Source organism: Opisthorchis viverrini (assembly GCF_000715545.1).
Source record: "Opisthorchis viverrini unplaced genomic scaffold opera_v5_127, whole genome shotgun sequence".
Taxonomy (NCBI): Eukaryota; Metazoa; Platyhelminthes; class Trematoda; order Opisthorchiida; family Opisthorchiidae; genus Opisthorchis; species Opisthorchis viverrini.
In genome coordinates, this window is record NW_008751785.1 from 66,808 (window position 1) to 93,881 (window position 27,074).

The window sequence follows — 27,074 nt, forward strand, 5'->3', positions numbered from 1 at the left end:
TTTCAGCAGGAGGTGTACTTCTGCCATGCTTTACTTCATCATCTAAGTGAATCCTATGCCCGAATGGGTCATCAATATGAGCCAGAAAGAGACCACCTTGTGGAGGGAAGATGCACAAGACAAAAAGAGTTGCGAATCGCCTTATTCGAACGTGTCACTTGTTCGCAGTGATTATCGACACAATAAGGCAACTCAACCACTCAACCTGTCAGGCTATTTATCCTAACTAACTATCGATTCTCATAGGGAATCTTATAATGCCCAAGCAGTATGAATGAAGCTCGGTCGAATACTGATTTGGAAAGATCTGAGCGAATCTGGAAAATGCAGCTACACAAAGGCCTTCAACCCTATTGGGGATCATGAGATGGGTGTGAACAGATTGGTCGTTTAACCAGTTGGCTGGCAGTTACACATCGCTGCAAAAGAGAAGGTGCAGCTTGTTTCAATTGGTTGAGAACATTGTTACCATTATTTCCATAAAGGAAACTACTCACAAGGTTGCTGAAAACTCTTCGACAGCCCACGACCGGTTTCGCCCTTCTTGGGGCTCATCAGGTAGGCGCAGTTTCCGAGTTTCCGTCAACCTTATGATCTACTTGAACTCAAATTGCACTGTTTTCGAGAAATACACTCATTTGTAAATCAATTTGGTTTTCACGGGTTTACCTTAACTGCAGATGCAGGATTATGTGAGCAACTAGTAGCAGAACAGGCATTTGTCTGAATTTCAGCTGAGAAAGATTTAATCAGTGCTCCCATCGGGACCCATCAGGTGGGTATAGAGGGATTCCCGTCAACAAGCAGCAGTCAACTTGGTAAAAAGGATCACGTAAGATGCAAACAGACCTACTTTGGATGGAACAGAACTGAGTTTACAAGAAGCTGAAGGTGGCCTGCTGGCTGAGTGCTCGATTGCAACGAAACGATAGGTAAGGCAGACTATAAAATGAACACTAAAAATATGGTGCGAGTACAACAGTGTGTCCCAAGTTAACCCGAAGTTCATGGACAAGTGCCATTTCCAACCATTAGTAAACCTGTAGTGTTTTTATCTCACGCCAATCGATAAGTGATCAGGTAGGATGTAAATGAGGTGTGCAACATGAAACACGTATCAGAGAAACATGCAAGCTGACAAACTACAGGAATGCAGGTGGATAAACGACTCAAATGACAGCTTACCGGAAAGGGAATATTCGTTGGCTTGGGATTCACTCAAACGCACCAAAAATGAGCCGTGTTCATTTCCAGGCATCTGAAGATAATGTTCAGCTTCAACGCGACGTAATTCGCCAAAGTACCACCTGAATAAGACGAGTGAAAGTTGACCATTAGCGGAAAGAACCATTCATTGATGTCCAGCCCACAGATAACCGGAATCCTCGTGCTTTCCACGAACATTTCCAAAACTACCAAGTACAAACCAAACTTTAAAAGCCAACGAACCTGCCAAGCAGGTTGTGTGAAATATCCATATCCCTCATTGTGGTAATAATAAAAGTACTACTACCAATAATAATGATTGTTCAGTTGCAACACCCCTTCGGTACCTAGCTGCTACGCCACCCTGAGACACAAGGATTAAATACCGCCGAGTTGCTCAAGCCTAGATGGCAGCACTGAGTTATCACGAGCCTCCCACGGTACCGGAGATAAATCACAAGAGGAAGTGAATCAATCAATCAACACGTACTAATGTAGCCCAATCGGACTTTTTGGCGACCAGACAGCTAGCATTCAGAGAGTTGAACAGAAATGGTGTTCAACAGTAGACTTCAACGCCTCCAGATAAATGGCGGCAACACAGCCAAAAAAACAGGAAAATCAGACCCACTGAAAGTCAACCAGTGAGCAGTCGGCAACGAACACTTACTTGTGTTACCTACAGTGGTCCGGGGAATCGCCATCATCATCGACAGCATGGCATCAGTGTTCAACACCGATGCTTCACTGCCGTACAACCACAACTTATTTGAAAGCCTTATTGTGACGAAAGAAGTAAAGGTGGATGGGGGAGGGACTTAGTGCTAGCTTAACACACTCATTCAGAGGTGTCTACACTTCCAGACATTCACTCAGGCAATCTGGATAGAAACTGACGACAAGAACGCCACTGACATCGGTTGGCAGCCATATCTTGTAGTATCTCCAACCAGGCACAGTGAGGATCACGCGGTCCCCATCCGGGAAGGCGAGCAGCACCGACAGCACCCAAGCGTTTCGTGATCTCCTTCATACTCCTCTGCCAGGTCATCGGTTGGCCACCTCTCTGTTTACGCGCAGCTTCTGGTGCTGGACACATTCTTCAATGGAAGTACCCGTTACACAACCGAAACCACGCTCTCTAACTGCCTCGTTACGGATTCGCCGACACCAACCCACACGAGCTATGGTTCTGAGACAACGATTGTCGAACACCTGAAGACGTCTCAAGTTCGCTGCTCGAATAGGCCAAGTCTCACATCCATACAACAAAACAACCCGCACTGTGGCTTGATACACACGTCCCTTAAGATTCAGGGATAAAACATTCTGACGCCATAGGTGCCTCAATTTAGCAGACGCGGCCCGAGCCTTGCAGATTCGTGCATTCACCTCATCTGTCACACTACAATCAGAACTAATACAACTTCCAAGATACGTAAAACGCTCCACAACTTTCAGTACCTCTCCCTGGATTGTAAGTGGCGTGTTCAGTGAATCACTGACTTTAGCAACGGTCTAGCAGGTGACCGAGTTTAAACAGTTAATTCGGCAAGATTTCGGTTCGGTGAACACAATTCTGATCCATTTAAGCATGGAATCTATGCCCGGTTAAATGAACTTTACCAGCGAGCACATGTAACGCACCTTATTGTGTATTGTGCCTGCGTTCGTAGAAGCGCGACCTTAGAAGTCCCTATGGGCATCTATAGGTACACACCGAACCCTGGTCGTTCTTCAACACCATAGGCGAGATCGTGTGCTACGGAGCTCATATTGCCACCTGTCATCGATGTCTTAGTTTATTACAAGACCCCTACTCGTACTGATTACTTTCACAGAATGTCATGCGTCAAACTAAGGACGCGGTCCTTGTGGACATAGAAGCAATCGAGCAATCAGGACTCAGGATAACAGAGCAACAGACGGAACAACCCTACCGAACAACCAATCGTTACCAAAGGTTAGCCCTGTCAAGCAGAACGCATATTAACACACACGCAGTACTGTTCAAAGCACAACCAACAACCCGGTTCTACGATTTACTACGCTTCCAAGCAAGGCACTGATGATGGCATCTCGATTAGTGATGTAACGTTTGCCTAGCTCAGCGAACAAACGAACGACCATAGGAGCAATCAACTAAGTCAAAACGGAGGGAACAAACTGAGTCGACCGGCCGTATCGGAAATCTTCTAATTCGACGTCAGCACCAGTCTATTTGCAATACCAATGTCTCCAACAAATACTTGCCTCCCCATCACCCCCTTGTCAAATAACTGGCCTTAAGCAGTCACGACGGCTCATAAGCTGTTGTAACTATCCGGTTATTTCAGCGCACAACTAACAGATAGACACCAGCTGCCAACAAGCCATCAGAAAGAGCTTGAACAGCAGGTGACAGCCGTCGTCCTTTTTTCCCACTGTAATAATAATTCGGCCATCAACATATAAGCGATATAACCTGAGAGGTTGATGAAACGCTCATCACTAAATGTCACTGAAAAGAAGAAACTGGACCGAGCCCAACATTTTATCAACCCGCCAAACTGTCAAGAAGTTTGGCTGGCCTGAAGAAACGAGGAAGATGAGTTGCTGCCTGAATTGTCGGAGCCAAATGACAGTATTGCGTTGTTTGGGTGATCTGAAGAACACATGACCTACAAGGAATTGGATGAGGGTGACCATGAACTGCCAGTAAGACTCAGAGCTTGATTAAGTACTCTACTCGACAGACAAGGGAACGCCACGTCCAAAGACTTGGTAGCATCCTGTATGCAATGCTTTATCAATGGTGTGACAGACTGTTGGTCATTTGTGGTTGTTTTCATGAGGCATCCGTAGCTACTGAGGTAACACGAGTTTCGTGTGCAAAGACGCTCTCGGAATGGGTACTGTATTGTTCTAATTGATTTCATGATTGTCACACCACTTGACAGGATAACCGCTTCTGAGATCGAAACCAAGGTATGAAAGACAGCGCTTATTGGTCAGGCACAATTACGGAATGCAACAGTAGTTTTTGTGCTAGAGGACGTATATCATGGCATTTCAGCCCATGAAAATTGGTCTCTTTCAGTCCAGGAACCCACCATGTGCGACCAGACAATTCGTTAAGCAAATTTACGATTCAGTGTCAACGACGCATGAATAACACAAGGAGATGAATGGCACGTTGGCTTGATGCCCAAAATTTCTGTCTAACTAAAGTTTCGGAAGCATTCTGCTCAGTTCGACTATTTCTGATTGGAAGAAGCGGCAATGAACAACGGATGCGCAGCGAGATAGTCGGATCCGGAAGCTTCCTGTCCGTCAGGGGCCAAAAATACAATTAGCGATTCTGTTGTTATTTTTTGGTTCACAAAATAGAAGTTTTGACATCTTCCGTAAGTCACAAACACCCGTGCATGGTTTTTCTCTGGCATAAAGGACATACAGAATCGCGTCCGATTCTTGGACGCTGGTATTAACAATCAATTCATTACTCATCCCATAACGTAGTAAGTTAGCCACTCTCTGCCTAACTTACACATTGCATGACAACAAAAGACAGTTACTTTGTAAACAACCAAACCCAGAAGCTTCATCATAACATTCAACTTGAAGTTTTGGAGCTGACAATTCTTTCTGGAATATTCATTCGCAACCTTAGTGTCATGGAGCCCTAGATGGCTCAGCGATCAAAGAGCGACTTACTGACCGAACTATTAGTGGTTCCAATCCAACCTCTGCATCTCGCCTGCTTCTGTCTAGGCTTGAGCACCCCGGCAGTATCTCAGCCCTTGTGCATTCTTCGGGTGACATGGCAGCTAGGCACCGGGAGTGTGTTATTTGTGAACGACAATTACTAGTAGTACTACTACTATCAGTACAATGACATTATGGTAAGTGGGAGACAACAAAAAACAACTGAAAACGAGACGCAGGGACACCACCGAGTAGTTACCCGGAAAAAATGTACACAGTAGAGGCCACTGATGCCAGCCAATCTGATAAGTCCATTTGACAAGCTTGTCCAGGTAAAGTGGTTCAGGTTGAGCCATCGACTTTTAACCCGGAAACCTGCGCAGAACACTAGTCGGGACAGGATAAAAATCGGCTTCTGACAAGGCTTGGGTTCAACCAGAAAATGCGGTTGGTGAAAACTCGGATACTGAGGCCAAGTAGGGCGAAACCAGCCATCGAATACCTAAGCGTTTTCAGTTGTGGAATCTCATAAACGGGAGATTCACCTGGAATTCAGCTGAATCTTCCATGAGAAAAATACCGGTGAACACATGAGCGTATTTTATAAACGTATTTCTTCTTTGAAACAGTTAAAGCAATGTTATCCTGTAGTTTCAGCTGCATATCATTGATGAAATTAGGTACAGATTGGGAACATACATTGTGCCAAATTTAGACTAAATCCCGTTTCATTGCAGTAAGACGATACTCAGAAAGTATGATGCAACAGAAATATCCGATAAGGGATGATACATTTGAGGCATGGATACTTACAGGTTGTTGCTGGGCAACCAAAGCAGCGGAAATATATAAAAAATAAACTATACGAACACCGAAACAACAATAATTTGCTCCAAGCGCAATGAGAAATGGCCGCCTGAACTGCTGGACGGACCACTTTTAGTGCGATGCGTTTTTGCCGAAACTATTAATGCTTGTGGAAACTAGGAAACTAGATGTCCGATCAGCTCAGATGAGCTGTTTTGTCAGTGAATTCGGCTAAGCACGTTGATTACTTCGGATTCCTCATGAGAATTCACCAAACAGGGTTCTCCCTTCGCCTGAGTTATAAACAGATTGAGATCCAGTTCCACAATTCGTTATGCCTGGAATATGACATGGTAACAGGCTCTTTTCTTTGCCCGATAATATTTCAAATTATCCTGTCCAATTCTAGTTCACGCTATAGACGTTTTGCGTCCGCCACCCCTCCTATCGTCGTTCACGCTGTTCAGTGTGTTCAACTCATTTACTTGGTTGTCTGCTACGGCACCGTAGTAACCGGCAAACGTCTGTCAAAAGCGCAAGTACGCAGCCGCTCCACTAGTTGTCAGTCTTGTTGAGTCAAGTAGCATAGTTACTTAGCCAAGAGCTGGTCAGGAGATTGTGTCGCGATTGCTTTTGAGTCTTCACCGATTGCTGTTTTCCAGTAATAGCAAAAATCCTTACTTTTGTAGATATGTGGTAGTATTGGGAATCATCCCGAAAACAAACGAAATCTCCACTTTGTTAACTATGGTAATATGGCGACCGTCATTATAAATGTTTTCAACTAAGGAAAACTCGCTTATTCAAAATACTCATTACAGAGCTGATCCACTTTTATTACCATTTCCACCAATTGTTGGTATTCCACGTAGAGAGGGATTAATTTTCTATAGCCTCTTGGATTCCCATCCTTCCATAAATCATTTATGGGTTTTCGGATTCGTCGCGCTCACCTTTAGCGATACGCGACAGATGGTGTGGCACTTGTTTATCCGTTTACACACTAGACACTACCTCTGTTTATTTGTGGCTTTGCTAACACTACTTGGTGCATGATAATCAATTTTCTGCTAACAGACATAGTTGTATACCACCGTGTTCGGCTTACTGTGAGACCATTTACTTAATCTTTGATCCTTTACTTTATGCGACCTTCTGCGTTTAGTTTGTGGTAAACTGGGTGACCCGGGGAGTTACTGAAACCTAGTGAGAGTGATGGCTGTTATCCGATCAAAGCTTATGTAGAGACTGTCACCCTTGAATAGTCAGTTATTGGACATTGGTTTTTCATTTTATCTCACAAACAACTTTATGTTAACTCGACCAGTGTACATGTCGCATGTTCGCACCATTTTGCGGGTTTTCTCTTTCACTATTGATTCTGTTTTTACTCCTAGAAATTCCGTTGACAATCCTTAAAATATAAAAAATAATCGTTCAGCTGTATCACCCATAAGGTGTCTAGGTGCCATACCACCAGAAGGAAGCACAAGGGCTGGGATACGGCCAGGTCTCCCTAAGCCTCGATAGGGGAAGTCAAGAAGCAGAAGTCGGGTTCGAGTCACGGACCTTTCAGTCAGCAAATTCGCACTCTATCCACTTGAGCCACCTCGCCCCACATCGTTTTGGTATAAAATTGACTTGTTCGATCGCAGCAGCAAAGCCTGTATACACTGAAGTCCGTAACCCCTTATTGGATTTTGAATCAATCCAGGTCTCCGCTGCAAATTATTCGTCAGCATTCGCTATTCCTTTCGAAGGTCCGGTAGCCTGCAAGCTAATAAACCCTCAGTTTTAGTTTTGTCATGAATATTCTATTGTAGGGCTGTTCCACTTAGAAGACCATACACGGATTACGTTTATCTACCTTAATAGTTTTAGTTTTGATGTGTCCAAAGGAAAATATGTTCATTTGCAAGCGACCGACGTTGATACTAGGATAAAGATGCTGTCGAAAATGACCGTTCAGGTCATCACTCCTGTAACTGACGGCGCACACTTTTCATAGAACCGAGCTTGAATGTAATTCGGGTGTGCTGGCCTGTATCTTTTATGGAAAACCTGAAGTAGGGCGTGGGGCCTCCTTGTGTTTATTCCGTCATTGTGATGATGGTGAATCACATTTATTGCGATCAATAAGGTTTCATTAAATGGCTTGACAATTTCGTTTCGGGAACACAATTTTAGACGATAGTAAATGTCACTTCAGGTCGGTATTTATTCAGATAAAATACAATTTATAAAATATTGAGAGGGAAAAATGCAACCGGACGTTCCGATTGGACCAGGAAGTCAAGGATCATGTTCGAATTGCCAGCTTGTATCAGAATTCTGTTTGATTTCGTCTACAATGAGTACGAGATGATCCGGATATAACTGTGTTTAACCCACAAGCCATGGGATTCTCCACAAGGTTCTTCGCATAGCCCCTTCTATTGAGCTCCCTCACTGTAGTTTGATTAGTCAACATTATGACTAATCAGGTCGTGCCTCATCCGTACCAAGTTCTCCGTCCGACTGACGGTTTTCTGCTTTCAGATAGATGGGCTAAACTTAGTTGCTTTCGAGGTTATTGTGGACAGTATCAAACTACTTCGAACATTACTGTAGGTCAATAATCCAATTATTCATTTGTTGAAAGTTTCCTGACTGCGACAACTTGGTCTTTATAACAAGGCATTCCTATACAGGTGGAGCCTGGTGGTGGGTAGACCATTGTGTTAGTGTTTCATTTTTCTTCCCGGTGGTCTCGCGAAAGACGATATTTCCATCCGGGTTGGGAAGGTCAGAGCAGCTTTTGTGAACCTGTGGTGTAGGCGTGACAACAGCTTATCCGTCAAGGGTCGAGTTTACAATGCTGCGGTGCGCTCCATCTTATTATACGGATCAGAGACCTGGCCGCTGTGCGCCGAGGACGTCAAAAGACTTTCAGTGTTTGACCATCAATGTCTTCGGAACATTGCTCGAGTCTGGTGGGAACACAGGATAAGCATTGCTGAATTACGCCGAATGGTATTCGGAAGAAATAACTCACTCTCGATAGATGAACTGATCACACTACATAGGTGGCGCTGGCTTGTCCACGTACTGTGTATGCCAGTCGACCGAATTCCTCGGGGGGCTCTTTTCGCACAACCACATGAAGGGTGGAAGAGAGCCAGAGGCGGTCAAACAATGGCTTGGCAGCGAAGTATAAAAGCCATTACCAGTAATGAAGCCTGACACATTCAAATCTGTGCCACACAGTCAATGACGGGGCGCTCAAGAGTGGTAGCTACTAAAAGGTGGATATTACGGATCATTCCATGGGTAGCGCGGTAGTCCCGGCCGCCAAAATCTGCACGGTAGCAGGTTGTTCTTCAAGGGTTTAAACATAAACTTCCTGGTACCGTTTGAAAGCGATTAAGGTAAATTATTTGCAGAAGGACCTACGTATCCTAATCTGGCTTTGTCGGGTCACGTCTGGTTGGTCGCATGGCAGCCGAACCGATTTGATAAGTTACGAGTCATCCATAGAGTTGCGTAAGACGGGCATCGAACGTATACCGTGGTCAGGTCCCAGATCTCTCCGAAGTTGTTTCCTGTAGTCCAGCCGCTTGATTGCACCACGAGTGCATCCGAATACGAAGTTCGTATGGTGTCGCGTAACTCCTGGATGTGTACTAATCTGATAACATTAACTTTCGAGCGTAAGGCCATATTGGATAAAGCTGAACCGAAATTACTAGTTCAAGCCGTTTCAGCTCTTCAAAGAATGCGTCTGATGTAGGTCACGTCGCTCTGTCATGTGACTACGTTCACTTCGTTTCGCAGGCTTCCTTACAACTGACTTATTTTATTCACTGACAGGAGGAATTTGGTGAGATTGGCGTGCGATTGACTGTAGCGAAATGTTTTGGATCAATATATCGAGCTACAGACGGTGTACAACCTGACAATACGTAGAATTATTGAAATATTTTTCGCAAAAAATAAAGTTTTTTCAAAAATATAAGGATGACACCTAGCCATCATCATGCCAGCCGAATAGAGCAACTGCCAACCATATCGTCTAAATGTTGCCGTCGGTAGCCATCTATAGAACTATTTTATATCGGAGATGACCTACTTCTTGCTTGCGGTTTCAGTTGTAATGTTTATTCAGTAGTGTATATTTGCTCTTTGTAGAAAACGGAGGAATACTCTAGAATTAGGGAACACCTAGGGATAAACCTATCCGTCCGCCTTGGTTTTTGGGATGGTTCTTTGTTTTCGGGATGATTCCCAATACTACCACATATCTACAAAAGTAAGGATTTTTGCTATTACTGGAAAACAGTAATCAGTAAAGACTCAAAAGCAATGGCGACACAATCTTCTGACCAGCTCTTGGCTAAGTAACTATGCTACTCAACTCAACAAGACTGACAACTAGCGGAGCGGTTGCGTACTTGATCCGTAGAGTATTGCGCTTTTGACAGACGTTTACCGGTTACTACGCTACCGTAGCAGACAACCAAGTAAGTAAATGAGTTGAACACACTGAGCAGCGTGAAAAACGATAGGAGGGGTGGCGGTCGCAAAACGTCTCCAGTGGACCATGTTGCTTGGATTAAAGGGCGGACGCAAAACGTCTATAGCGTGAACTAGAATTGGACAGGATAATTTGAAATATTATCGGGCAAAGAAAAGAGCCCGTTACCATGTCGTATTCCAGGCATAACGAATTGCGGAACTGGATCTCAATCAGTTTATAACTCAGGCGAAAGGAGAACCCTGTTTGGTGAATTCTCATGAGGAATCCGAAGTAATCAACGTGCTTAGCCGAATTCACTGACAAAACAGCTCATCTGAGCTGATCGGGCATCTAGCTTCCTAGTTTCCACAAGAATTAACAGTTTCGGCAAAAGCGCATCGTACTAAAAGTGGTCCGTCCACCAGTTCAGGCGATTATCGGATATTTCTGTTGCATCATACTTTGCTCTCTTGCTGTACTATAACAGAACATGAGGTTGATGAAGACTTGGGGACTGCTCCTACCTGAAAAGTCCCAAGAAGGGTGAAATCGTTCGTGTTCTGTCGGAGGGTTTTCAGTAACCTTATGAGTAGTGTATTACGTCTATACAGTTTATTGCGATATATTGATTATGGTGCCAACTGAAACAGGAGGCGGCCTGGTGCAGCACATTCAGTTGCTTATAGACACCATAAACGAGAAATGCAGGTGGGTTCCAGGTGAATCTCCTGTGTGCATCAATTTGGCATGCAAATGAGTGTATTTCGTTAAAGTAGAGAGTTCTTTTAGAAAGGTGACGACAGGAATTTACGAGAACCGTCAAGAGGCGGTCATTATGGGGGGTGGTATAAGTGACAAAAGTGTTGTCTCCCGGTTTTTAATGCTGTGAAGCCACATGCTTATTTCAAAGGCCTAATGAAAAAGAGTGGTCACGTTTCAGGAGGGTTTTACCGTATACGAAAACGAAACTTTTGAAGCAACCACTTTAGACAGGTCTTGGGCACTCCATAATACTATCTTGGTGACAATGAATGAACAGGTAATGGTCTTCTAGGCCCAACACCACGTCTAGATAGATTTTATTTCAAGTCTCCAATAACCTACATTGTTCGTTATTCACGTTCAAATCACTTGCGTTTGAACAGTGTCCCTCTTATCCTGAGTTAGAAGCACTGAACTTGAGCTTCACTACCACTAGAGTTCATCAGTAGCGGATATCCCTGTCCGTGCTGGAGCTTGAACTCCGTACATCTAACATGCAACTCCAACTGTACATATTCGACGCCCCTTATCTACCATATCTGAGCAAGCAAAAGGGGTCAATAAGTAAGATCCGTTATTGAATAAAACATCAACCGAAGAACTACTTCCTAATTCATTATCTTACTCCGGTGGTTGCAGGCGATACCTGGAATAGTGACGTCCAACTTTGGATGGATCTCGGAAAACAAGTGCAATTAACGCATGGTTGACTGAACTGCCCACATGGAGGCGAAATTCGAAAACAATACTTCAACAACTCACTCGTTGGATTCGATGCTCGTTACCGCAGCCAAATGGTTCTTTGGGACGTATCCCCTGTGCCCTGTGCTACTGCATTCAACATACCACCAGTCACAATGCGACTGGTCAAGAACCCGGAATGTCTGTCCCTTAACCATGCTCAAATCGTCATCCACGCGTTTCATGTAATCATGTAATGCCACAAAATATCCATCAGTTGGGTTGAGTATTGGCGAGGTTTGGGCGGTAGAAGTGTTCGTAGGTAAGTGGATCGCGTTCGAACTCATTGGGTCGGTTTGAATACGAGCTACGGACTGGGCTGATTGTGGCACATTACAGGGAGTACAGGAAGCCTCTAAAAAGCTGTTCCAAACGTCCCCAGAGCGGTCAGAGAGGCATCTATTGCTAACCGATCCGGCGACCTGGGACCTAAAGTTTTGTATGCTGGAATCGTGTATGGTGCTCGCAGCCAACGTACTGGGCTCACACGGAGGCACGTGCCCACTGGATGAAGTTCGTTCAAACGGCAGCTGATGAACGGCGGCTTGCGCAGGTGCAGTGGTGTCACTCTGATCAAAAAAGTACACACGAAAAGGTTAACATAGCATAAAACAGAATAGCAGTGCTAATAGAACCGAGTATAGAAAACAAATATTCCTCGTAGGGCATCCACTTAATTGCGGTACATTAACGATAACGTACGGCTGAGGTGAAACATGCTGCTGTTACGAGACTAAACAGTGACATTGCGCGGTTCATATGTCTTATTAAAAATGACCGTTGATGCCATCCTGAATAGACAAGGAGATAAAAAATACTAAAGAAAGATAATTCTTTTTACGATCGTCTCAGTGATGTCCTCAGACCTTAAGATGTATGAGCTCCGTTTTACAGGATATTTCTGTGAATCGTGCCTCGAATTTCCTAAATAAAGCAAAGATTAGTCGAGGGGCCTATGAAGTTACCATTTTAGAGCGACATAGGACATTCACTATCACCTCTGTATGATGTGACTTTTCTTCTGGCTTCACGTCAGGTCGCTAGCCTGAAAATTGGACTCGTACTCTAATGATGTATTGTGCCTAACAGAAACGTGAATAGAAAACCCCAGTACGGTTGTCATACTGACTATTCTGTCGGTCTCCATTTGCTTCTGGCTGTGCGCCGCTGGTAATCTAGAGCTGGATGAGTCGAAATGGGTGTATTTTCCGGCCTCTATGAGCGGAAAGACACCTGAACATCCGTTATTAGTCGTCGCCATGCGGTTCATTCGGCAAAGCCTGTAAAACATTCTACAATCGGTGCACATTCACACTACCCGCTGAAGGTCCAACTGAAGGTCTAGCTCTGGTATCCTCGGGGGCAGTTTATAGGACACCGAGCAATTTAACAAATAGGACAAAAGCTCAGATAGGGCTTTGATTGCTGGGACTACGAAAGCGTAATTAGGTAGACTTAATACCGTTGAAGCTATATTGGGGGGTCGTTGTACACTGGGATTGAGACGCATGATAAACGGTGGATGCCATGTGTAACTGCGCTATTCTGGGCACCACTAAGTTTTTTTAAAAAATAGTGCCAACTGGAAGCATGGTGCATCCCATAAACGAGCCAGTCTCAGGGGCGAATCGACTGCGTCACCAGACATCGATGGTCCAAAACAATTGTAGCTCGCCCTGAAACATCTACGTAGACTGTGTTCATACACTTGTCCGTCGCTGCTTTTCTTTTGGCCGTCAAAAAGAGGCTGGACATTACCGAAGTGTGGTGGTTTGCGTACCTCGGCGATCCATTGAGTTATACTGGGGGGGTGTCCGTGCGACACTTGATGAGCCTCTCAATGGTTAGAGGTCTGAGGAACACAGTCTCCTGGTACTCCAGGTTGGGGGTTGGAACATGCACGGCAACGTGTTCCGTAAAAATGATAATGTACTTGCCCCGTAAAAATGGTAATGTACTTGCATTCCTGGCCAAACACAGCTGCCTTGCGATCAGGCTTTTGAGCCAGAGGGGTAGGTTGATGGCCCTAATTGTCTCCCTGTCTAGATGTGGGCGCAGTATCCCAGCCAACATACAACCATGAACTGCATATATACATGTATACAACACATACATACGTAATATACGAACAAGTATATAAATATTCACATGCCGCACCGGCTGTAGTGTGGTGCCATCAGCCGGGTCGCCTTACTCGTTGCATACAGCAGGGCGGGTAAGCGAAAACAGACTACTACTGATACTTCCTTTCTCTTTCCATACGTCTTCTTCCACCACTCTCTACCCCATTACTACCCCTATCATTGTAGGCCCAACACTTATGACTGATGACTCCGTCCATCCTATAATGGTTTCGCAAACATTTACGTCATCCGGCGCCGACATCTCCAGGCAGCTTGAAATTAATCTTCAAGCTCCGATGCCCCGTCTGTCAAGCCGCCTCCAACGTACGCACTCTAAAGCAAGCAGGTAAACAAGCTGCTCTTGCTCTCCCACTGGACTCGCTTGGCATTGATGTGTGCTGTGTATCAGGAACAAGAATTCAAGATGCAAGCACAGCGGTTGAGCTAACCGCTCCATGACTCTCCACTCGCTTCCAGCTACGCAGCTCTGGTGATCCGGAACCTGCTGCGGCGGGATGTTCAGGGGTTGCTATCGTCCTAAACCATCGGGTAGAAGGATCTTTGCTTGACTGGATACCCTCTGAACGTCGCCTCTGTGCGGTTCGTCTGCCAAAGTCTGTGAAGTATTCTCACAAAGGGAAAGTTGATCGACGTCTGTTTGCCGTGTCTGCTTACGCCCCCAACTGACTGTACCTCTAACATCATCAAAGACAGGTTTTATGACGCCATCAGTAACCTGTCGCGGTAAGCTAAAGGCTCAGATATCATTGTGGTTGTTGGAGATCTGCATACACAAGTGGGCAGGCTTAGCGTACCTGGGACTCCATTAGATGGATTAGACTCGGTACGTTCGGAAAATGGTGAACGACTGCCTCAGGTGTGTGCTGACCGCGGGCTGTCTTTATGCAGCACTAACTTCCGAAATAGTCAAGTTCGTCACACCACAAGGTGTCCTTCAAAGGTATACCGGTCACGAACTCAAATCGATCACATTGCCAACAGTTACCGATGGCGCGGATCAATAACTGACTGCCGGTCGTTTTGGGACACATTCGTGGATTTCGACCACACTCGTCGGGAGTCACTTCTCCCTACGTTTTTCCTGGGCCGCATAAGATGCGCACAAATTGCTTGGCAACTGAAAGACTCGAAGATCCGGATGTTATACGAATTTACCACAATCGTCTTCAAGAGTCTTTTCCAAATGCTCCATCATCAGATGTGAACTCATCCTGAACTCACCTCGTTGCATAGTGCTGAGAATTTTCTTTGTGGCACGGCGCTAACATGCTCACTCAAGCACTGGATATCAGACCGAACGGTGGCACTGCTTAGATCTTGAAGAAATATCCCAGCCGAACCTGAACATAACTTGGTGCGACGAGTTATCAGACGATAAGTGAAAGTGAGCGTGCCAGTCGAAATTGAAGTGTGGTGCGCACAGATAACAAAAGAAATGGAAGAGGCCTGGGAAGCCGGCAACGTCCGAAAATTATTTCAGTTAATCCGTGCGACCGGTTCCCGGGAACCCCCTGTGAGATAAACCAACAAGGATAGGAAAGGAGTGACAACCTTGAATAAAGAGCCCCTCGACCGATGGACCGATTACTTCGAACAACAATTGTCATGGCCACCAGATGCCACTCTTTGGGAGCCCACAGTTAACGTAGAACCCTGAGCGGTGAAGGTGGAGCTACTTACGGTCTCAGAGGTCTACAGTTGCATATGTTCCCTCAAACGCTGCCGAACTTCTGGTCCGGATGACTTTCCACCCTCATAGTTCAAAGATGGGAGTGAAGTCCTCAGTCACGGCTTGTTTGATCTGTTGGATTGCGTTTGGGGAAGGGAGGCTGTCCCAGACAACTGGCAAAAGTCGGTGATGGTGCCCATTTTATAAAAAGGTTGCAACGAGATTGGTGGCGTCACTTGTGCACCGACACCCTATTGTGGTTCATGAAACACGGACTCGAGAGCAGCAACCGGGGACCCTGGCCTGGTAGGGGATATGTTGACCTAACATTCACACTCGATCAGGTTCTTGGACAACGCCAGACGTAAAAACGACCCACAATTTCAGTATTTCTTGATTCGACTCCATTGATTGGTCTGTTTTCCTTGACAAGATTGCCTATCAAGGAACGCCCCGGAAGTTGGTGAACATAATACGTTCTTTGTATTCTCATATCGCCGGACATGGAAAGCTCTCTACAAGCTTCCGCACACAAGGCGGTGACCGTCAGGGGTGCCCACTCTCTCCACTCCTACTGAATTTCGTGATGGATGGAATAATGAATCGAACGACTGATGGTTTTCAAGACGCCGGAATCGAATAGCCCCTGACAAAATCGTTCTTGACCTGGAGTATACAGACGACATCGTTCTCGTATTCGAAGAGAAGGCGAAGGTGTTTTTGGATGAACTAACCAAAGGCATCTCGTCCTTTGGTATACACTTTGGACCCACAAAGCGTAAGGTCATGTTCTTGAACACGAAACTTAAAATGAGACGCTCGAAGTTGCGGAGTGTTTTGCATATTGTATTGGTTCTATTAGTTCTGACTGTAGTGTGACAGATGAGGTCAATGCATGACTCTACAAAGCCCGGATCGCGATTACTAATTTGAGACCTCTTTGGCGTCAAAGCGATATATCCCTGAATCACAAGTGACGTGCGTATCAGGCTATAGTCCGGGCTGTTTTGCTGTATGGTTGTGAGACAGTCTATTCGAGCAGCGGAAATGAGACGTCTTCAGGTGTTTAACAATCGTTGTCTCAGGACCACAGCTCGAGTGGGTTGCTGTCGGTGAGTCCGCAACGAGGCAATTAGAAAGCGAGTTTTCGGTTGTTCAGTAGGGACTTCCATTGGAAAGACTGCGTCGGTTAGGCCTGTGGCACGACCCAACCAGGCGCACTCAAGCACTGGATATCAGACCGAACGGTGGCACTACTTAAATCTCGAAGAAATATCCCAGCCGGTCCCGAACATAACCCGGTGCGAAGAGCTATCAGACGCTAAGTGAAAGTGAGCTTGCGATCCGACCATGAAGTGTGGTGGACACAGAAAACCAAAGAAATGGAAAAGGCCCAGAAAGCCGGTAATGCCCGGAGAGTATTTCAGTTGATCCGTGCGACCGGTCCCCGGAAACTACCTGAGTGAAACCATCAAACATCAGAATGGAACGACCATCTCGAACAAAGAAGAACGCCTCGACCGGTGGGCTGAATACTTCGAACAACAAATGTCTCGGCCACCAGCCGACACTCATCTAGGGCCCACAGGTGAAGTAGAACCCCGCACAGTGAACGTGGAACCACCTACGACTGCATATGTTCTCTCAAGCGCCACCGAGCTCCCGGTCCGGATGACCTTCTACCCGTACTGTTCAAAAACGGCGGTGAAGCCCTCAGTCAGCGCTTGTCTGATCTGTATGCATGCATTTGGAAAAAGGAGTCTGTCCCAGACAACTGGGGAGAATCGGTGACAGTGCCCGTTTTCAAAAAAGGGGGCGCGTAGTGAGTGTGGTAACCACAGAGTAATCAGCTTGACCCCGGTTGTAACGAGACTGTTGGCGTCAATTGTGCTTCGTCGCCTTACGGTAGCTCGTGAGACACTGACTCGAGAGCAGCAAGCGGGATTCCGGCCTGGTAGGGGTTGTGTTGACCAAACCTTCACACTGCGTCAGGTGCTAGAACAACGCCATACGTATAAGCGATCCACGATCCTAGTATTCCTGGATTTCCGAGACGCATTCGACTCGGTTGATCGGTCTGTTCTTCTTGAGACGCTTGCCCACCAAGGAATGCCCCGGAAGTTCGTAAGCATAATACGTTCTTCGTATTTTCAGACTTCCGTACGTGTGAGAGTGTACGGAGAGCTCTCCAAAAGCTTCCGTACACAAAGCGGTGTCCGTCAGGGATGCCCACTCTCTCCATTCCTTTTTAACTTTGTGACCGATGAAATGATGAGACGAACGCTGGAGGGTCTCCAAAACCCTGGTGTCCAAATAGCCTGTGAAGAAAACCTTGTCGATCTGGAAAATGCAGACGATATCGTTCTCATGTTCGAAGAGGCGGAGAAGGCACAAGTATTCTTGGATGAACTGACCAAAGTCATCCCGTCCTTTGGTATGCACTTTGCAACAACAAAGTGTAAGGTCATGGTTGTGGACGTGCAGTCACTGAACACGCCACTTACAATCCAGGGAGAGGTATTGGAAGTTGTGGAGCGTTTTACGTATCTTGGAAGTTGTATTAGTTCTGATTGTAGTGTGACAGATGAGGTGAATGCAAGGCTCGGGCCGCGTTTGCTAACTTGAGACACCTATGGCGTCAGAATGGTTTATCCCTGAATCTGAAGGGACGTGTACATCAAGCTACAGTGCGGGTTGTTTTGTTGTATGGATGTGAGACTTGGCCTATTCGAGCAGCGGAACTGAGACGTCTTCAGGTGTTCGACAATCGTTGTCTCAGAACCATAGCTCGTGTGGGTTGGTGTCGCCAAATCCGTAACGAGGCAGTTTGAAAGCGCGTTTTTGGTTGTGTAACGGGTACTTCCATTGAAGAATGTGTCCAGCACCAGAAGCTGCGTTGGTTGGGACATGTTTTACGCATGCCGAACCATCGTTTGCCGAAGAGAGTACTGTTTTCCATGCCCAATTCGGAGTGGCGTAAACAGAGAGTTGGCCAACCCTTGACTTGGCAGAGGAGTATGAAGGAGCTCACGAAGCGCTTGGGTGCTGTCGGTGCTACTCGCCTTCCAGGATGGGGACCGCGTGATCCTCACTGTGCCTGGTTGGAGATACTACAAGATATGGCTGCCAACCGATGTCAGTGGCGTTCTTGTCGTCAGTTTCTATCCAGATTGCCTGAGCGAATGTCTGGAAGTGTAGACACCTCTGAATGAGTGTGTTAAGCTAGCACTAAGTCCCTCCCCCATCCACCTTTACTTCTTTCGTCACAATAAGGCTTTCAAATAAGTTATGGTTGTACGGTAGTGAAGCATCGGTGTTGAACACTGTCATGCTGTCGATGCTGATGACATACCGAACCATCGTTTTCCGAAGAGAGTTTTGTTTTCCATGCACAATTTAGAGAGGCGGAAGCAGAGAGGTGGCCAGCCCTTGAGCTGGCAGAGGGGTGTGGAAGAGATTGTGGAAGGTGTGAGTGCTCTCGGTGCTAGTCAGCTTTCAGGGTGAGGATCGCGAGATTCCTAGTGCGCCTGATTGGAGTGATGCAAGGATATGGCTGTAACCCGATGTCAATGGCGTTCTTGTTGTCAGTCTGTATTCAGATTGCTTGAATGAGTGTCTGGAGGTCTAGGCACCTCGGAATGATTGCTGTGAGCTAGCACTAAGTTCCTTCTATGTCGACCTTTATTCTCTTCCTCGCAATAAGGCTTTCAAATAAATAATGGTTGTACGGTAGCAAGCATCGCCGTTGAACAATGATGTCATGCTGTCGATGACGATGACGACCAAAAGATCCGTACTTCGAATCCAAACCCCGCATGTCGACTGATCCTGTCTAGCCTTGGACTCTCATACTTCCTTCGAGTAGCATGACAGTTAGGTACCGAAAGGGAGCCGGAGCTGAACGACTGGTTATTATTACTGTGCCAGTGGGAGATCATTTTTTCCGTCAAAGGAAAACATGTACTACGATAGTGATATGCGTACCGCTTCACTGGTCAGAAACGCGGCCTCCGTGTGCATAAAATGTACGAAAACTCTCGGGGTTTGACTACCGGTGTCCCCGAAGCGCTGACAGTCTGGTAAGAATACCGGACTATGAGATACGCCAGACAGCGTTCGGTAGAAGAAACTCTCCCGCAATGGACGAGCTACTCCATCTCTACAGATCAAGCTGGTCTGGACATGTAATTCGCCTTCCGAAAATACTGGATCCTACCGATGTGTGATAGTTTTTCACTCACATAACCCGATGAGCGCAACCGGGAGGTCGTTGTTAGACAGTGGTAATCATAGCAGGCTGACCAGTTAAAGATATGAGAAACAGTCTTCCGTTTCTCCAGGTTTGGGGCTTGATCTTTAAAACATTTGATGCATTGGTATTACCCATGAAATATTACTGCCTTCCAGTCGGGCTCTTGAGCCAAGCCCTTGGGTTTTGAAAATCCCGTACTACCGAATTTCGCACATTAATCTCGTGTCACGTCGGTTAGTGTGTGGTGCCACCAGCCGATTACAGTAGGGTGGACAAACGAAAACAGGACAGAGCTTACGCCTTAATTTTCACATGCCTGTTCTCCCCTACACCCACTCACAAAGTAATGCTCTTGTCCGCCCATCCGCTGAGAAGGAAGACACCATCCCTCCCACACCAGGCTTCATCTCGACAACCTCGGATACCTCGAAATCAGATTTCACGCACGGACGATAGGTGCAGCTGGCTGGTTTAAACGTTTGCACCCTGAAACAAGCAGGACAACAGGTTACTCTAGCTAGCACACTCGGGTCGCTTGAAATCGCTATGTGCCATGTATCAGGAACGAGAATTCAAGATCCAAGCAGAATGGTTAAGCTAATATCTCCAATCGTCATCTCACTTCCGGTTGCGCAACCCTGGCGATCTTCAGGCCGCAACGATTGGTTGTGCAGGGTCGGCACTTGCTTGACTAGGTTGTCACCTCTCAGCAACTCGCGTAGCATTTCGAGAAAGGGCCTCATAGACGGGCAGTTAACCTTTGTTGGCTTACGTTTCCACTGATTGTATTTCGGACACCATCAAGGCCAACTTCCATGATGATGGCTGAAAGCTCAGATATCGTTGTGGTTACCGCGGATTTCGATGCGCGATTGGGAAGACAGTACCGCGACTTGGATGACGGCGAACAAGGACTTTAACTATGTACTCAGCGTAAACTGTTTTCATGTTCGAAATTCCTCATTACCGAAATCGGCTGCCTACATCGTGCCTTCACAGCCTTCCAGCTACGAACCCAAACTGGTCACATCGTTATCCATCGCCGATGGCGTTGTAAAATATGACTACTCGTTAACATTGACGTCCTTACTTTCAGGTCCTATCCAAATGCTCCTAATGGGCGTCTAAAGATGTAGACATACGGAAATGATCGTGATAATCTACCACTAGGCTCCGTCCCCATCCAATTTCAGTCTTTCATTCGCAGCCAGTATTTCGAGATTAGGTTTGTATGTCATGAGGCAATAGTTAAAAGCTAATGTTGTGCTGTCACTGATGACGATGAATTCGAATACTAGAGCAGTCTAACCCGAGGAAACCACTTCGTTCCGGTCTGAGATGAGCGAAAAGGACCAGGAGGTGGACAGTCTATGACGTAGGAACCAAGCATGAAAGCATTAACCACCAAATAAAGTCGGGTCAACAAATGAACAGTGGGTTCCGAGACCCAACTCACAAACAGTTAACGATACTGGCACGCATGTAGTCCGCTGTTACCACATCTAAGTTAGATGCGAAACTCTCCAGTTTTCAATCTCCACAGAAATCTCCAGTAGCAACTAAGTGATAATGCCATCGACTAACATGCCTGGTTTAGGATAACTCAGTGCTTAAAAACCCAAATTTACTGACTGAAAAGTCCAAGGTTTGGAACCTAACTATCACATATCGACTACTCTTGTCACGGATCGGGTGACCTGGCGGTATCACAGCTCTCGAGCTTCCTTCGGGTGGCAGGGACACTGGGCATCGAAAGGCTGCTACTACTACACTACGGTGTATAACTACACAGTCCTAAATGAGGTTATTGTTCGAGTACAATTTCACAGGAGGAAACAAAGAGAAGTTCTTTGTGAGGTTGTGGTTATAGCAACAGCCCTTGAATAAATTCCCTTACCCACACTGTTATCCGCGATGGAATCGTCGTTGAGGCACAGCATTACAAGTGTGCCAGAGGAATCAACAGAACTGTATTTTAATCTTTTCGCGTGTTACTCTGACCGGAAGTGAATTCCATGCGTGAGTTACCCCTGAAAAGTCGCTACGCAATTCGTGTTTATATATGACGAGAAAACGAAACCTAAGCTGGCGCATACCTTTTTCTCATGTAACTAAACACAGCTCTCTATTCATGGCATAGGAAGAAAATTTCATCTCTCGTACGGTGCTAATTAGAACAGAAACACTACAGGAGCTCACTGTGGGTACGGCTATCCAACTGCACTGCTCGCCGCTAGTAGAGCCAGAGTTTCCCATGACATCGTTTGAAAACGGCGAGGGCCGGAGAGCAGAGGAGTTCGAAACACCTCCAACCGGGTGCGACCTTGGGATTGGCTCCTTAAGTTCAGCCATCAAATCTCAGCGGGAAGCAGTGGGCGGACAATAAACTTCCCTTGTTATCCCGCTCGAAATTCCGGGGGCCATCCTCTACCGCGATATTTGCCGTATTCTGCGATAAATTTGAAAGCCACCGGTGCCCACTGTGCGAGGGTTCCCGTTCAACGTTCTTTCGAATATCTCCAAATGCAGGAGCAAAATTCCGTCGACGGCACAGGATAGAAAGATTTGGAAGAGTCTACCTATGTTTATAAACCTTTCGCTGGTGTCCTCACATTGCGTTTTCATCAGCAATCGAAAAATGGTAATGCGATGGCGCTCACAGCTCTCTGCTCCGTGGTTCTCCGTGGGTGTATTGGATCCGTTCCGAGTCAGTACACCAGAGAAAGTACTTTCTACCGCCTAATCATAATTTACGTTCCGTGCTTCGAAACTTCATTTCTGCTTCGAGCTATCCTTTACAGAACTGCTTCGGCATCGTTTCTTCGTTTTTTACTGCCATGAAACCAAACTTCTGGTCTATCTGTTTAAGACACAACCGGCAAGAACTTTGTGTTGGCAGTTGATTCATTTAAATGTTCTCCCTGATCCTAAAGAATTCTACACGGTCGCTTTACCAATTCGCTAAACCCAAGTGGTTTGGTTAATGGGTTTGAGCAATGCAGTGAAACACAGACACACTTGGACGTGGGCGTTTCTTATTCTCTAGTCATTATCGGGGCCAGTAGCCGGGGAAAACGGGTTTTATGGTAACATATGGTGACCAAAATTTGTCGCAATATTACAGATAAGATAAACAGAGCACCAAAGACGAATATATCCTGGCGTATCAGCATCAACTGTCGTGGCAGAATTTGTCATATCAAGCCACTTCTGAAGCCCTGAGGGTAAGTTTAATCGATTTTTGCGACACCCTCGCAAACCCGTGGATTTCGATGACGAACGAAGATATTCACCGGGGAGGTAGAGATCACCTTAAGGACCCTGGAGTTCAGTTGTTTGGTTTCAGAGAAACACCAAATATACATCCAGTAACAAATGCGATATTTTGAAAGGAGTATTTTTCACCCAAAGTGGCACGCGCACTCCCATACTGGCAATCAGGGGACTGCTGGCATCGCCGGCGCAGTTAAATATAATATAGCGCGAGCAATACGTCTTGACCCCAGTCGGTTGCTTTCCTTTGAATTAGGATGCTAATAGCTGTCGATTTTGGTTGAGAACTTGTAAGCCTGCTGTATCTTATGTATGTATGTGCAGGGTGCTGTCATGACGGTAAGCCCCAAGTTGATACTCCTCTTCACTAGGCTGTCACACCCGCTTGATTCAAATCTTTAAGCACGTGTTCCGACCAAACGTCGTGGATGGTCGTTTTGTTTCGAGGTCTTTGCGGATGATTTCTAACCGTTGAATGCGTTGTAAAACGCAGAGTTTGTGTCTACATAGAATTCGACGCCTCTCTGCCTATATTATGGATAGGTGAAAGGATTCTTCTTCTGACCAAGCCACCGCGTGTGGCTGAAGATGTCTGCGAAATAATGTATAACTAGTTCATATCATGTGTAAGATGCGGACGGTTATGGATCTCACAGGACGATTGCGACTATTGGATTATACGCAGTTCGCAGCCAGTAGTCAATAGGAGCAGACGGACGTGGGGCAGCAGATGATATATTGAGGACTGACAGGAACTGGTTCTACGGTAAAACGGATTAGTAAGCATCATGAATTAAGCAGACGTAAAATCAACAATGACGCAATCATCAGGAGCGGGAAGTAGTCACTGACGCAGCACGGATTTCCATAGGGGCAACAGCAAGTAAGTACCAAACGATATACAGACATATATATAAAGGCAGTCTGACAGTGTGAATTGACCGTAACGGCGCAGGAGCCAGTACGTTCGGAATGTGAGGGATTGTCTTTCGGTCGGCGTCGACGCAGCAGTTCGTGCCGCGTGACAGGTCAGATTGCGCGGTTTCGCCCGTTTAAAACAAAGCTCAGCAAGGGCTATCTGCCAGGTGCGATACATGGGTAATACAAAATAATTAGCCGCGTTGGGTGTCAGGTTAGTGTAGTCGGTGACGCGTTCGCCTGCTGTCCGCAGACTCTGGGTTCGATACCCGGTCGGCGCGCTTTTCGGTCAGAGTGGACGCTCGTGAATAGGTGCAATCCAGACGAACTTGCAAGCAATGACAGACGGGCAACAAATATTGACATCACCTAATAAGGGATAAGCAGAGCTTAAGTAGGAACAAAGCGGGGGAAAACGAGCAGCAAGAAAACGAAACGGTGTCATAATAAACAGGTGTAAGTCATGTTACTGATGAGTAGTCAGAAAACAGGGGAAGTTACCCTTGTTCGCCGTTGATTCACAGGGGTATCAACAACTACCATATGGAACAATTTAGGTGACACATGATTGAGGCCACAAAGAAGCAAGATTTTCGGCATCGCCCTTCAGACTTTGTATAAAATTGTAATAAGTTAGTTACTACCTATTCGGAACTACTCCCATCGGTCTTTGCAGCTTGTGACAGTTTCGCGTTGAATAGGATTAGGGAAATGAGCCACCTGCAGACTGATCAGCTTCTCTGTCTTTACGATGACTTCCTTTATGTATGGAGAACACCCAGTCCTATTCGTGCTGAAGACATTGTTGCCATGCCCTTGTTTGACTAACAGAGGCCCGAAGCAGTCCACTGCGGTGGACGCGAATGGTTTAAGAGTGCGGTTGGTTCGTTCATATGGTATGAAGGGCACCAGTTGGTAGCACAGTAGCCGCAACCATCGACGGCAGCGACAACTGGACGAAAAGACGCATCTGATGGCGGTTCACCCTCGCAAAACCCAGCATCTGTTATGCACAGCTGCCGGTACTTCTCCAAAGCCCACGTGGTCATAGCTCTCTTGGTAATGTGGTAATGTTTAATTATAAGTGCGGTGAAGTGTCTCTTTGGTAGTAGACCCGGGCCGATGAATCCCATAATGTAGTGTGGAGAGGCTGTAGGTGACAGTATTCTTTGTTTCGTGGGAGTTTCGAGCCGGATATCTACTTCAAACAGGAATTCGTCAGTCAGTATGCCCCACTGAACCCCAAGCGTCCGACACCACGAAGGCGTTTGCAGGTTTACACTGTCTGCACGATCCTCGAAAGCGACTTTAACCAAACGGTTAGTTTCGTTCGTCGACCATTCCGTCAGTCGAAATCCGCGGGCTTCCAGGGCTGCCTTCAACTTGAAGGCGATGGCCGCTAGACGTCCTGAAGAAGGTGCACTTAGCGGCGAATCGTCCACATGAAATGCCCGTTCGGCTGCTGATGACTTGGCGTGGCTCGACGTACTAGCATGGCTCTTGATGGTATGCCTCAGGGCAAAACTGGCGCAGCAGGGAAACGAAGTTGCGCCAAAGGGATATACAGTCATATGGTACGTCTTCGGGGGCTGTTCAATATGGACGTGCTTCAACCATAAGAATCGTAACACCTCTCTGATTGATTCGGGTATCTTCACTTGACGAAACAATGACGCAATGCCTGTCGTAACCACCTGCCTATGTTGGCGGAAACGAAGAGAGATTAGGAGATAATGCTTGTTCATCAGCCTGTGACGACGAGCACTCGTATCATGGTGGGTTTCTGAACTCGATGTCGGTCGTGGCTTCTAACGTTGAATCCAGACGGTCTTCCACATGGCGGCTGAGCTGGTTGATTCGAGCCAACCTCTCGTTCGTATCATTTACCGGCCCAAAAAGGACCCAGCCGAGTGGTGTTGGAGTGGCGTAAGGCTCGTGTGGCCTGTCCGTTCGGCTTTCCAGCGCCCACTGTGCCATCGGTACGTCCATCCCAATCAATAGGGATATTGTTTGGCTTCCGGCATTCTCGAATGGGATTCCTTTCAAGTGATCCCATTTAGACCACTGCTCTCTAGCTGGTAAGGTTTGAGTAATCGACGGGAGCTGTAGAACGGTCCATGCCTTGAGAGATTGCGGCGTCTTGGCCGGCGGCGATGTATCTATATCAAGACTGACCCGAGTGGGCGATACTTAATTCTGACCGTTGAGAGTGGAAACGCTTATGTTTGCGGGCAATCCCGATAGCCCGAGATTTAAGGCGACATCCTCTTTCAGCATTGTGCAGTCCGAACCGCTGTCAAGAAGTGCATTGACTCTATAAACTCCACGGGGACCGCGAAGAGTTACAGGCAGTACGCCGAGCGCCACGGTTGTCCGATTACACGATCCGCTGGCACAGTTGACGCTGAGGTCTGGACGGCGTTCTTCCTGGCATGTTGGCCCCACTGACTTAGCTGAAGGCTGAGTGGGCGGATGGAGCAATGGGTGATGTAGACCTTGGCAGCCATTAAGTCCGCAACATCGCCTCGAGCGGCACTGTTTCGCGTTATGCCTTGGCTTGAGGCAAAGCTCGCAAAGTGCAGCTGAGCGGATGAACGTTGCACGGGAATCAACGTCCAAGCGAATGAATTGCGAGCATTGATCGAGGTAGTGCATTTTACCACAGTGCACGCACGGACGGGACATCGTCGGGCTATGTTCTCCATTTCCAGGCTTATTAGCCGCGGACGTCGTCACAAGTGTGGATAGCCTTGGCGATGGTGCCGTCACAAAGCTACGGGGGCGTTCTGACTTGCTGGTGCTCGGCTGGGAAACATTCGGCAGATAAGACTCTCTAACTGATAATGCATCTGCTCTGTCTAGAACATAATCGGTCAAATCGACGAAACTGGGCTCTCGGTTCTTCCTAAGGATTTCCGAGGCCCGGTCGAACCACTGTGACTGGATAGCAGTCGGAAGGCGGCTAATAATAGCGCCTATGGTTGTTCTAGTATTAAGCTCTGATGAGTAGTTCAGTTGGGATAGTACCAACCAACAAGCCTTCATTGTGTCGGCCAGCTTGAGTAGTGAGCTGGCGTCGTTCGGTCTGATGGGCGGCCCGGTTGTGACTGACGCAATATA

General features: G+C 46.6%; 1 protein-coding gene across 1 annotated transcript in view; it reads right to left on the reverse strand.

The window, feature by feature from the left end:
- T265_06294 (hypothetical protein) overlaps window positions 1-22,115 on the reverse strand; it is a gene marked incomplete at both ends in the record, with an annotated part of 56,869 nt that extends 34,754 nt beyond the window's left edge. The window contains 3 exons of the mRNA XM_009171521.1: window positions 1,186-1,307; window positions 11,720-12,267; window positions 21,963-22,115. Of these exons, the coding sequence (XP_009169785.1) occupies window positions 1,186-1,307; window positions 11,720-12,267; window positions 21,963-22,115 (823 nt within the window). The remainder of the gene's footprint in view (window positions 1-1,185; window positions 1,308-11,719; window positions 12,268-21,962) is intronic.
- Between the last annotated feature and the right edge of the window lie 4,959 nt (window positions 22,116-27,074).